This window comes from Neophocaena asiaeorientalis, unplaced genomic scaffold (genome assembly GCF_003031525.2).
Source record: "Neophocaena asiaeorientalis asiaeorientalis breed wild unplaced genomic scaffold, Neophocaena_asiaeorientalis_V1.1 scaffold56, whole genome shotgun sequence".
NCBI lineage: Eukaryota > Metazoa > Chordata > Mammalia > Artiodactyla > Phocoenidae > Neophocaena > Neophocaena asiaeorientalis.
The window spans coordinates 1,980,083-1,993,600 of record NW_020175837.1 but is presented as its reverse complement, the minus strand read 5'-3'; the positions used below and the strand labels follow the sequence as shown (position 1 = coordinate 1,993,600).

The window sequence follows — 13,518 nt, the reverse complement described above, 5'->3', positions numbered from 1 at the left end:
ATCCACGCAAAGCTGCCCCCAAGCGCAAGTTTTTCCCTCTTTTCTATAAGCCATATGCTTCTTCAACCATTCGACTTACGCCCCTTTCCATAAACTGCATACAGCTTTAACTGTTGGCACTATTGTTAACTTGAACACAAACCAAATACTCCGACGACGGCTTCTGGCATCTAAGTCCGCAACACAATCCCCCAGAAGATGGTGGTAAATGTTCCTTTGCACAAATAGCTGTTCAGAACCTGGAGACCCTGGATAACAGGTCCTTTGGTTACAGACTGAAGTCTCCTTTCCTGATAACTTGTATAGGAAGAGGTAGAATAATTTTAACAATGACGATCATCTTCACCTATACGTATAAGGAAATGACAAGAGAATCAGTGCTCAGCTTTCAGAGACTTTACGGTAGACACTTTGCAGGAGTCACTCATCATTGATTATAGATGAGAAAGTCCCCAAGACCTGGTGCTGAAGGATGGCCTGAGGCGGCTTGCTTAAACTTATTAAGCCTCAGGGTACTTACCTGAATAACTGGGAGGATGGGACTGAGTACCTGGTAGACTGGTGAGCAGCCAATGGGATTAATGCCTTTGCACTGGGCACACGACCTGGCTTTTAGTACAAGCTCAGGAATATGAACAACAGCCGTGGTTTAATGATAATTTCTAATGCACTTTCCCTTTATACCTTTCAGGGGGTGCCCTGGTGAAAGCTGAGTTCCCAAGTTTAGCAGGAAGTGATGTTAGGGCATTTTGGGTACTTGTTTGGAAGGCACTCGTGTATAGGTACAAAATAATTTAAAAGTCGCATGATTTTAAATAAATGAATTTATTGACATCTCCATAAATCCCAGCGTCATTGTAAGGTGTTATTAATGCGTGTAAAAACAGCCTAGCAGGCACTTAGAGTCTTACGAGGTGGGATGAGTAGTTTAAAACAAGACTACAGGAGATAAACTTGTGGGATAATTTTTCAATATATGTGTACTTAATTTGGACTTCTCTAGAGAATTATTGTGAAGGTCATACTTAGGATAGAATTAAAGCCAAGAGTAAAAGAAATCGGCTATATCTGCAGTCTAAAGTGGTTGGGAAATATAGAAACATAAAGGAAAAATAATCCATAGAAATATTTTCATGCTATCTTGGTGCGTTTTTTAAACTTAAGAAAATTTGCATAGAAATAATTATATATTTGTCTTCCTCCCTTAAAAAATTTGGAGGCATGGTGGTCTAGTGGGTGAGTGGACTCTGAATTCCAGTTCAGGCTCTGCCTCTTTCTAGCTGTGTTTTCTTGGATAAATAAGCCTCAGTTTTTGTATCTGTATAATGAGAAGCACAAAAGTATTTACCTCATAGGATTGGCACGTAACATCTTAGAACGGTACTTGGCATTCAGTAAAATCCTTTCCTTATGCTCATTAAAATCCTTGATTGCACTGTATTTAATGATATAATATTCCATCCTATCATAAGATGATGGACCTTAATTTTGTTACTGAGTTTTCCCTACTGTAAATAACACTGTGATGAATATCCTTGAATCTACATTGTCTTCTTTTCCGATTTTTTTCCCTTAAGATACATCCTGGAAGTGGGATCATTTGATACAGCCGATGATGGACATATTTTAATAGTGTGAGAAAGTGACTATCCCTTTGTATCCTCCCTAACACTCAATATTATTGCTTTTGCAATTTTACTGTAATATTCCTCATTGTTTGGGGGTACAAGCTTTATTAGCAAAGGTGTGTAAGTTCCTTTAGGGTAGTAGTTAGTCTCCAGTGTAGCAGAATCCAGTCTGCTACCTGTTTTTGTACAGCCTACGAGCAAAGGATGGCTCTTCACATTTTTCAATGTGATGTGAAAATTACATGAAATTCAGATTTCCGTGTCCATAAGTAAAGTAGTGGGACACAGCCACGTTCATTGGTTTATATCTTGTCTGTGGCGGCTTTTATGCTCCAGCGGAGTTGGATGGTTGAGAAGTTCGCAGACGTATGCTAGGGCATTGATTAGAATTCAAATTCAAATTTCTTTTATATTTCTGGACGCTGAGTAGAGAGGTCCAACAGCTAGATCTTTAAGTGGGAGCTTTAGAGTCCGACTGCCTGGGCTCCAGGCTCTGCTTGTGAACCGTCTGTGTAACTTGGGTAAGTTAACCCAGCTTCTCTGTACCATAGTTTCTTATCTGGCAAATGTGCAGAATGACATTGTCTTTCTGATCAGGATACAGTGAAGAGTAAGCAAGACAGGTGAAGCCCTCCCTATGTCATAGTAAACAAATGTTAGCTGTATTTCACTGGTACATGGTTAACGGATTTGAATTGGTCGGAAGAATGAGTGAGACTAAAATTACTTGTATTTTGGAATTGTGGATGAATTTGGTCTTTTGTTTCCTTAATCGCTTTTATTGGGACTTCTTGAATATAAAAATGCATTCCCCTGGCGGTGGGACATTAAGTTCTCCTGAATGTGTCTGGAAAGCTAGCAAAAGGGCAGAAGAAAGGTCTGACTGTGTCCTGGTTTCTGCTCTCATGCAAAGGAGAGTGGGCGATTGTTGTCTGCCCCGTCCAGTTGGTCAGAGGAGGGGAGAGCAGCGGGGGTACCAAAGCATCCTGTCTAGGCTGTGACCATAAACATGGGCTTTGGGGGAGACTAGGTTTTGTGACCATTCCTGCTTTACTCATAGTATCTGAGCCATTCCTGGAAAGTGTTTCCCAAAGTTGCAGACCTTTGTGGCTAAGTAGCTAGAAGTAGGCTGACCTCTCTAGTAAAAGCGTGAAGAATCAAAACGTGGTATTTTCATTTGGATTTCTCGAATGCACATTTCATAACTAAGGGCAAAGTGGGCAGTGGCTAGGGGGACCTTCTGTGGTTAGAAACCTGACCCCGGGCAGCCCCTGGCCTTGCCCGGAGGCTGGGTCACCAGAGGCAAGCGCCCTGGCACCATCCCTAATCTTGTCCCAGCGCGGGTGGAGCCTCCAGCTCCTTTCAGTACAGTAATGATATTCGCTTGATATTTAAATGTCCTCTCAGGAGGGTCTGATTCCTCCCATGGAGTAAGCATGGTCTTTAAAATGTTATTAAAAATATAATACCACCATATGCTCAGGCTTTCTTAGTACCCCGCCTTCTAAAAACAAAAACCAGGCAACGTAAACACACCAGATGAAGCCAGTTAAATTTGTGCTCACCCCTGCAATTTAAAACATGGTGGAAAAGTTAGGAAATGGGACTTTGATATAGGGACGGGGACAGGGTGGGCGCGAACCTGGGAACCACCATTCAAAAGTGCGGCCAGAAGAAGCTGTCACACACACAGATTTTTTTCCTGCCTACCTTGAAAAGAAGAGCAGGAATTCCCTGGAGGCCCAGTGGTTAGGACTCCGCGCTTCCGCTGCAGCGGGCGTGGGTTCGATCCCTGGTTGGGGAACTAAGATCCCGCAAGCCGCCTGGTGCGGCCAAAAATAAAAAATAAATAAAGGAAGAGCAGGCCCTGCGTCCTCCTGCTGGACAGGAGCTGGGGTAGATCTCCAGGGCGATCGATAGGCTTGGTCCCATTGGAGGATGCAGCTGGCAGCAGCAGCCTGGACCCTCTAGCTTCGTGAACAGACATTTCACTCTTTCTGTTATGACTGTGGGTTGCAGATGTCATTATGGAAAGTTAACTGCTCAGGTCTGTAGGTGCAAAGCAAGGAAGAGGGACTCTTCATTCTTTGCTTATAAAACACTCAAACTGGGGCTTCCCTGGTGGCGCAGTGGTTGAGAGTCCGCCTGCCGATGCAGGGGACGCGGGTTCGTGTCCCGGTCCGGGAAGATCCCACATGCCGCGGAGTGGCTGGGCCCGTGAGCCGTGGCCGCTGAGCCTGCGCGTCCGGAGCCTGTGCTCCGCAACGGGAAAAAAAACAAACACTCAAAACTAAGTTCTCAAAGAAATCTCTAATACTTAAATGTTCCTGAGACTGTTACTCGCAGATAGGCATAAATGCACTATTAAGCAGAAGGAAAAAAAATGGGGCCCTCTTGAGAATTTATTGTACTGCCTTTGATGTCACTAATTAACTCACTCTGTGTAAGCAGCGACTAGCAACTAATAGCAGGCTAACAGAAGAAGCTTCGTGACATTTTAGAATTCTTAATGCAAGGAAGGGTCTTCGCGAGCTCAAGGAAAGGAAGATCTCTCTTTTATAGGAGGGCCTGCCGGGACCCTCAGGGGCCTGTTGTGGTCTTTTTTTTTTTTCCTCTTCCCAGGTACAGGTGGGGCTTGACTAGTGCTTTCTGTCTGGAAGTTTGAAAGCTGGTTCGTAAGGCTGGGTTTGTGCTGGGTGATACTGGACCAGGTCACAGCGACTCTTCGCTGTGCACATCATTAACGCCGAGAAGCATCCTCCCAGAGGTGGGCAGGGGTGTGGACCTCTGATTGGTGAGGGTTCAGAGAGAGGCACAAGGAAAGAGAATGAAAACCCTATAGGCCACAGGCCATGCCTGGTGAGGCCTCATATGTGAAGCTGATGGTGTGATTGGCTCCTGATTTTTCAGATGGCAAGGAGCCCTTATTGTATGATCTTTTTAAAAAGGCAAGAGGCTGCTTGCTCTCTGCTGCCCTGGAACAGCCATGTCAGGTTTGCCCTTCAGTTTATCTAAAGTCTCATCTTGCTTTCTCTCCACTCTCTCTATCCCAGGAGCCCCTTTTGAAGCTGGGTGGAGCTCTGTAAGCTGAGTAGTAGGGAGTGAGGCCAGAAATCGCCTTGGGTTCAGTTCTAACCTACACTTGGGAGCAAATAGTTTCTGGTGAAGGGCTGGTGGGATATGGGTCAGTCTGGACTATGTTTTGTACTTTGGCGAAAAGAACTCTAGAAATGTTAAAACAATTATGGCATTTGTACTACTCTGATTGAGGGCGTTTTGTACTTTCTCTCCTTCCCCCTTGGGATCTCCTGGTTGACGAAAGTGGGAAGAGAGAGCTACCCGTTAATCCTTGAGCCCATGATCTTTGAGGGAGGGTTGCCACTTGAATTTCTCCAAAGCTTCAAATCCCCCGGCAGCCCGCTAGTGTTGCAGGCCTTGCAGTCAGTTTAAAGGTTGCAGACAAAGCGGAGAGCTCTCCCCCATCCATCTGGGCCACTCCCTCTATCATCACTCATTGTGAATGGGAGATGTATGTGTAGCCGCATAAGGGCGATGTCTGACCCCAAGGACATTGGAAATGTTCTTAGAGAAGGCATTGTTTACTCCTCCCCTTGGAAGCCAAATTCTAAGACATTCTAGGGAGCAGCCTCTGGCTTAGGCATCACTGCAATCAGGATGGAAAGAGGCAAGATTCTGCTTATAAAAACTACAGGAACTTCCCCCCAGCCCCCAACTTCCTGGCATAATTCTACAATGCTTACGAATGTACTTAGCCTCTTCTCTTTCATTTCTGATCTCTCTTTGGTCAAAGTCTTAGAGAGAATTCTGAAACAGGGAGGCGAGGACTTGGGTTCCACTGGTTTTTATTCAAAGAAAATCAGAATGTAAATAGCCACAGAAATAAAAGCTGACAAGATGCAACCAATGTATAATAGGAAAACATGAAATAATGCTCTTTCCAAACACAGCCAGGCAATTTCCTGGAAGGAAAGCAGAAAACGATGCTCTGTTTCTTGCTCAGAAGAGGAAACTGGGGCCCCAGGCTTGGGGGAGCACATTAAAAACTGCAGTAACACACAGATGCCATTGGTTGAGCCTCAGCGTGTGAAAGGGTGTGTGTGTGTTTGTGTGTAGCCTGTATAGGGCATATGTGTGTCTTCGTGCCTGTGGGGATAAGATGCTTCATGGTACTAAGACCCTGAGGTTGGACGTCTCCCTGTGGATTTGTCACTGGGACCCTCTGGGTGCTTCCCAGGAGTAGACTTATGTTGATAAAAACTTAATAGGAGAGTAAAAGGTTTGAAAATGTCTGTGCATCAAAATGTAATTACCTTTTTCCCCCTTTTATGGTGGTTATGGGGGTGGAGGCTGGGAGTGCATCCAAGTTCCAGGTATCATTCCCCAGACCTGCCGGGGAGCAGACGTCTTGTCCTGTTAACAGGACTTTGTGGCCTCAGTAAGGCGTGGCTGGGATTCCTCTTACATCACTTACTCATCGGGATGTGGCTGCCTGTTTCTGATTAGGAAACTGGATCTAACACCTTGTCCTGCTGCAACAGTGGGTTCTGGTGAGGATCAAGTGAGATGATATAAATGATAAAGCGGTCTGTAGTGGAAAAGGATTATTTATTTTATTAAGGAAGGGGGCGACGTCTGCTGGTGAGGGCTCAGGAATAGCCCTCTACGTGTTGATGGAGCCTCAGCCCTGTGTTTTAATCCATTTGAAGACGACTTGATTATATCGTTCAGTTTGGAAATGATGAGGTTTCACAAACGCAGACCTTATTAAACACGGAAATATTATTTTCTTGTTCGTTATTTTGTGGCTTCTGTCCCTCTCCCCAGCCGCCCTGTCTTTTGGGCTCACTGAAATCTGAGTGCCACTTTTCTTGGAAAACCTGATATTCTGACTTCAGTTTTGTAATTTAATGATGGAGAGTTTCCTTAGTAAACCAAATTTAGAGTCCTAGAATGCTTATCTTATATCCAGACCTTGAACATAAAAGGCATTTTATACCGCAATTGTTCATTTAATGAGCAATTGCAGAGTGCAGGCCGGTTAAGGGATTGAGCTATATGCACTATTATTGCAAGAAGTATTCCGAAATACCAGAAATAGGACGTAAGCTCTGATCAGGGAGACTGCGAGCACAATTACCTTCTTTTCAAATCCTTCTGTGACACTGCAGGAGGAAAAAGGACTTTGAAACTTGAAAGGAAAGAGCTTGCTTTCAACCTCAAAAGCTAGGAGGAAAGGGCTCTGAAATTTGCTCTGAATTCCCAATTCACCATTAGCCTGTTTCTTCCTTTAGCCTCAAGGCATTCTCCGCTTTTTGAAAAGATGTTAAGAAATTCAGTCACAATAGAGAGCCTAGTTCTGATGTGTTTCCCTCGGTCCATTGAGGTCTGGGCTCCAGCCTTTGTGTGCAGTGAATTGAGCTGAGCATCTAGCTGGTTGGAGAGAGGTGAATGAGCAGTTGCTGTGCAGTGGCGAATTCTGGCATAGAAAGAAGCTCCCCCTCTTCCTTTATTTTCCAGCATGCATTCCTGTACAACCCTTGCTAGTGGCCATATGTGGCATCGAGCCTGTTCTTAAGTCAATACGGGATCCTTGGTTTATTGCAACTCTTGTTAAGTTTGTCTTGTAATTGAAGCTGCTGTTGACCTTGCTTGGGGACCGTTTGTAAAACCGTTTATTTAGCATAAACTGAAATAATAAACCCTCCTTCTCTCGGGCTGATTGTGATAGGGTGACATTAGTTTGATTTAATGATTAGCCAGCCTGACCCTTCTGCTGGAGAGAGCGGGCTTGAATAGAGAGAGTTCACTCCGAAGCACTCAGAAAGAATACTAATGAGCTTGTTAAATTTAGCATGGCTCCAACCACTTTTAATTCCTCTAATGGGAGCAAGCACTGCCTGGGAGAGGGAGAGGGCCAAGGCGCAGGGGGGCAGGGAGACACCGAGAATGTTCCTCGAGGGTCTGCACCGCTAGAGAAAGCCCACCAAGAGAAGTTTGCAGAAAGTAGCTAGCCAGAGCCTGGGACGAGTTGTAAGTATTTTGTTCTCTTTTGCTCTGTGTCTCCTGTGTCTTGGGGGAAGAGAGGAGTGATGCTTCTAAAACGGGATTTCAAGGGACAGCTTAAAATCCGTGTTCCTTTCAGAGGTGAGCACGTGTACCTCCCGGGAGTTCCTCATCCGCTAATTCGGTCAGGGGGACAGGAGGTGTTCCCAGTTAGTGATGCAGCGTAGGGTTTTACGTTTCTACCCGAAGAATCCTCTGAAACTGTTCTTTCCATTCCGAGGCCAAAGAGCACTTGTTTCCTGGGTCGCGAGGAGAAATCGTCCAGGAGTTTGTGAGCGTCCACAGGCGTGTGTGTTGAGTCCTGCTTCAGGCAACACGATTACTTCCTTTAAACCTTCACTGTGAACGGTCTCAGCAGCGTTGGCCACGAGGCCACTTTTGAGTTTGGAGGGTCTGTGGCACTAAGCGTGTCCCATGCCGTGTGGGTTGCCTTTGGAAGAGCGTGGAAGATCTGGGACAGTTTCTAAAGTGAGATGCAGGGCAGCTCTCCCTAGGGGGTTAGGAATTCCTTAACTTCCACAGATCTACAGAAGGCAAGGGGGTCCCCAAGTGGGATCCCGATGACAGTCTTGAAAATAATTTTCTCCTGAAGCTTTTAGGGAATTGCATGTCTCAGTGTGACCCCCGAGCTTGCAGCTGTTGGACGGAGAGAGGCATGAACAGTCGCCTTGTGTTTGGCTGTTCACGTCCATTGGCAGATGCTTCTGGAGGACTAGGCTGTTTGCTTACATTTTCGCAGTCGACTTCTGCTTGTTGCCATGGTGGACAGTATGTTTCTGTCAATAATTTGGCCTGGCGTAGCCTGTCTGCTCTGACTCAAACTTTATTGAACAGCTCGGCTCAACTGAGCAGGATTAGACAGCTCTCGTCGTTTTGGCTTGCTGAAGTGGTTGCTAAATTTATAAGAGCAGGCAGGAATATTGCTCGGAAAGTTTCCTTTCCACTGGAGAGTGCATGCCTTCAAGCCTCTGAGCTGTTTGTATTCTGGGGCATGTGTACTGTCAGGTTTTCAACTGAATGCCCCTCGGAATCAACTCGGTCCACGAGATGAACTTCATGAAATAATCGTCTGCTGGAATGTTCTGGAGGGGGAGGGGAGGCGAACATTTGGGAGCACTGACTCTTGTAAAAGTCAGTCTGATGAAAGGTTCCACGTGAAAAAAAATTCTGGCCTGCGTTGTACTTTACTAAGGGAATTCATTCTTGTTTTCAGTATTAAATGTTTGAACTTTGCTGGTTTCTTGTTATAATTTGATATTCACGCGTGTTGTGTTAACTCTCATGAAGAAAATAATTTTTAGCTAAAACGTCACCGCCCCCCCGCCCCGCCCCGTTTCCACGTTCCCCGCCGCACGACTTCCTTCTCCCACCGGTGGGGAGAAGGTGGGAGGGCTGTGATCAGACCATGCCAATTACTCAGGGATTCGCGAAGTTGCATTCAGATGCTCATCCGTGGAGGCATAGTGCCGAAGAAACTCACTCTGTTATAGGGATGCAGTTTTAAGAGAAGAAAAGTTAATTTCTTCTGGGAAGATTAAGTCAAGGGAATCCTGTTTTAAACCTGGAACAGATTAGTAGGGCTTGGTTAGTCATCTTGCCCAGAGAATGCTAATTATGTGTCACAGCCCCATTTGATAGGGGCGTTCTGGTTTTCCAGATGAAGGTGCATTCTGCAGAATTTGCCCCTCAGCGCTATACGGTTGGAAGTGGGAATTTATGTAGGCGCAAATTAGTGGAAAACATGACTTTGGTCATTTGTGCATTATAGGAATTTTTATAAAACCGACTAAGAGTTTTGAAGTGTTTTTGACACCCTTCTGCTTTTACGTCACTGCAAACCCTCGTTCTATAGCCTGCAGCTTTACTGCTGATGAAGTATGGGAGTGGCTTAGGGCCTAAAAGTATTAGTCAGAAGGGAAAATAAAAATGTAGGGTTTTTTTTTTTTGAGTTTGTTTTTAAATTAGCAAAAGCACGGTTGGAATTGCTTTTGTAAAGATCAATGGGTGAAAATGTGGGATTGCACCATTTTCTTTTTTAGTAGTTACTTGATAGATTAAACTCATAATTTATCCCATCATTACAAGGTTTTTGGGGTGAGGATCTGCACAGAAGAACGCTAGAATAATGTTTCACGGTTATCCAGCAGTAGTCAGCAAAATTACTATAAAGTCCAGAACATACCACATTGCCTATTCAGTTTTGGAAGTCATTTCCTAGGCTAAAAAACATATATATATATATACATTGCTTATTTCTTCAAGTCCCAAACATAGGCAGAAAAATGAGAGTTTCTACTGGCTTTAGGTAGTTCAAATGATTAGTCATCGCAAAACAGTAGTTGTTACTTTAGTTTGTATTTTCACGCTCATTCAAATTCATAGCTATTCTTCTGAATTTGTCAAAAGAGCTGTGTAACTGCTAAAGCATACTTGTTCTGTTTTTTTTTAGAGGGTCTCAGTCAGACATACCTGCTTTCTGGGATACTTTGAAGAGAGGTTTGTGTATTGAGATTAGATGAGTTCAAAATCTGCTCATCTAAATAGTACAACAGTATTATTATTTATACCCAAATATAGTTTTTGTTTTGAGAATCAGGAACAGGAAACAGCTTTCAAACGAGGTGTCTAAGCGGTGTCCCAACAGCTTGGTTTCTATCAGCACTTGTCTGCCAGAGCACAGTCTGTGGATTAAACACAGAGCTTGTGTGGGCATAGTTTAGAGTGTGTGTATGATTCTAACAGATGAAGCGGTCCACTAGTTGTGGGTTCCGATCGCCCGTTCAGTTTGATTTTATGCCTCGGCTCTTTGATCTGCTATTACAGAAAGGTCATCCAGTCACACTGGCAGAGAATCATAGTGGACAGATGGAAAGTTCTTACAGATGAAAAGGAGAAGTATTAGGAAGCTGACATTTCAGCAAGCCATTGCTTACATGTTGGAAGTGATGTCTGGAGCCCACCAGAGCATGGATGTAGATCAGTGTAGCTGATGCCCTCCACACCCGTAGCCTCACCCCGTTTTTGTCTTAGCTCTCAGCTCTGCTCTGTGGGCGGAAGCAGGAGGTGTCCTGCAAGGGGCACTGTAGGTTTCCATGATTGGCATCTTTATCCCTTGGAACCAATGGGTTTTCTGTCCCATGTCTGGCCCTGTTTCATCTCTCAGTGGGTCACAAATCTGACTTAAAAAAAAAAAAACCCAAATCACAAAAACTTTGGGATCGCTTTCTAACGGGCCCTTTTCTGAGGAACAGAGGTCCCTCGCTTCCTAGATCACCCGGAGGCCTGGCTTCCTCAGACCAGGGGAAACTGGACATCCACAGCCCCAGGCTGGCGAAACTTCCAGTTCCATGTGGGACCCGCGGGGATACTGGAGAGTCCCCGCTGAGCCTCCCTGGCAGATTCGGCTGGAAACCGGGGATGAGAATTTGCTGACCCCCTACATCTCAAGTGAATAGGCTCATTTCCTGCCCGCCTTCCTCCTTCGATTTGTATCTTGGACCCTCATTCATAAGCAGTTTTGGCTTGAGACTGTCCCGTCGTGGTGTAGCTTTCAAAGTTGCCAAGAATGAGAAATAGGCTTCTTTTGCGGGGGTAGATGGATGGAGAGGGAGCCCTAGTTGATGGCTGCTCACAGAGTTTCCGTTTCTCTTCCTTCTTCAGAGGATGAAAGTCCTGGACAGACCTATCACAGAGAGAGAAGAAACGCAGTCACCATGCAGCCACAGAGCGTGCCGGGGCTTGGCAAGATCAGTGAGGAACCTTCGACATCCAGTGACGAGAGGGCCTCGCTGATCAAGAAGGAGATCCATGGGTCCCTGCCCCACCTGGCCGAGCCCTCTGTCCCCTACCGCGGGGCTGTGTTTGCCATGGACCCCAGGAACGGCTACATGGAGCCTCACTACCGTAAGTGGTCCCCTCCCCATGGCACTTGCCGTAGGAGCCGCGGCAGGCTCTGCGTGTGTGGGCGTGTGTGGGCACGTGTCTGCATGCGCTTAATTAATGAGGTATTTGGCACGTATTAATTTATACAAATGGAATTTATACAAACGTTTAATTTACTGTCTGCTTTACTTCTTACTTCTGCCACATCCTGTCCATTCTTCTTTTTAGGGAAAGCCATTTCCGTGCATCCCTAAGCAGCTCTCAGGCCTCGGAGGGGGTTGGAGGGCCGCCGTCAGGAAGGTGTCCATCTGTGGCTAATCCACGTGGACCTTTCCCGGGAACTAGAACCAGGTTTGCTCCACCCAAGTAGATGCTGCTAGAGGAAAACCGGTAGAGGGGGGCAGTTATTGAAGTGGGAGGCATTAGCAGATGTCTTTAACAGCAGCCATTCCCCCTTTTCAGTGATTTGTGTTTGTTTGTTTTTTTGCTTCATTGTTGAGGAGGAACAAACCTCTTCTAACCAACCGAGGCTGAATTCCTTCCTATGGAAGATTTTTCCATGTGTCCTACCTTCTTCTGGAATCAGCAGACCAGAAGACCTCGGAAAGCTCCTTTTCCATCACTCCGAAAGTTTAAGAAATTAATTAGGGCTCCGCACACACCTATACAACGGTTCTCTCCCAAGGCAGAAACGTAAAGGAACATATACAAGGGTTCAGTTTATTTCTGGCCTGGTTCTAGTTAAAAGAAATGTAATTCGGTGGTGGAGTAATGAAGTTCATATTGAGATGCTCAAGCTTGCAGCTCTTGATTACAGATTTATCACCTTGCCAGGATACAGACCTGCTCCGACTCCAGATGGACCATCGCGCTCCAGGGAGGGGGGACTGGTTTGCGTTTCCTTTTTTCCACATCGTTCAGAAATTTTAGCGTTTTAAGGCAAAAGGTCATTAGCCAGATGAATGATGAGTGAGGACAGCTGATTAGTGCATGGTTTTTGGCTCAAGAAAGTGCCCAGGATAAAAGCTAATTTCATCCCTTCATTAGTTGGCTTGAAGCAGAGGGGAATGTTCACTCATCAGGGTGCAGATCAAAGAGCTTCGCACAACCTTAAGTCTCAGTAAATGCTCCTTCTTCCTCCCCCCAACGAGAGTATATTGTTGGTAAGGATGGAAGATACATTATTTTCTTCGGTGGAGGGAGATTTCTTTTAAGTGGTCAGAGGCATGGAGGAAAAGGTTTGACGGCTTCTTGTTCGCTTTTAAAAAAGGCTACAACTTCTCTGTTTAAAAAGTGCTTATCAGCCCTGTGGCTACCGTTGTTACTTTTACAGATACAGAAATAAGGAGGAGGTGTAGTGTGTATGTTCCTTTCCTTCCCTCTTTAGAGGTTTCTTTCATTTTATTTGATTTCTTCTTTATTTTCGGAATGAGAGTTCACAACAGTGTGGGTAGGGTTTTTCTCCGAGCACATTCCTAAATTTTCTACATTGTGTGTTTGTGGATGGGTCTGCATTAGATCTCATCCATGCAGAAAATTGGAGGGACTGTACATACTCTCGACCTGTGTTAATATTCCCGGAGAGTGCGCTTACTTTTGAAAAAAGATCAAGTCCAGATTATTCGCCACACGTTCCCTGTCTTGTTTTTGCCCTTCCATGGGAACACAACTTTCCAACTTTCCCCATCTCATATTTGTGTTGTGTTTTCGATTCCAGATGCCCACTAATTGGTGAGGTAGTTAATTGGTCAGGACAGCTGCCCGAAGTAGGCAGATGACTGCTAACTTTCTGTCTGTGCCGTCCAACTTGCAGCTTGCTCTTGGCCCATTTGTTCTAACGGTTTGCCCATTGAATTCTCTCCCCGTCATTTGAGGGGCCGGGATCTCTGCACATCTGAGGCCCTCATCCCCTCCCTGTGGTCCG

At 45.3% G+C, this 13,518-nt stretch overlaps 1 protein-coding gene across 1 annotated transcript in view; it reads left to right on the top strand.

Moving 5' to 3' along the window:
- GLI3 (GLI family zinc finger 3) overlaps positions 1–13,518 on the top strand; it is a 267,060-nt gene that overhangs the window by 66,112 nt on the left and 187,430 nt on the right. Inside the window, exon 2 of the mRNA XM_024732944.1 lies at positions 11,373–11,615. Within this exon, the coding sequence (XP_024588712.1) occupies positions 11,373–11,615 (243 nt within the window). The remainder of the gene's footprint in view (positions 1–11,372; positions 11,616–13,518) is intronic.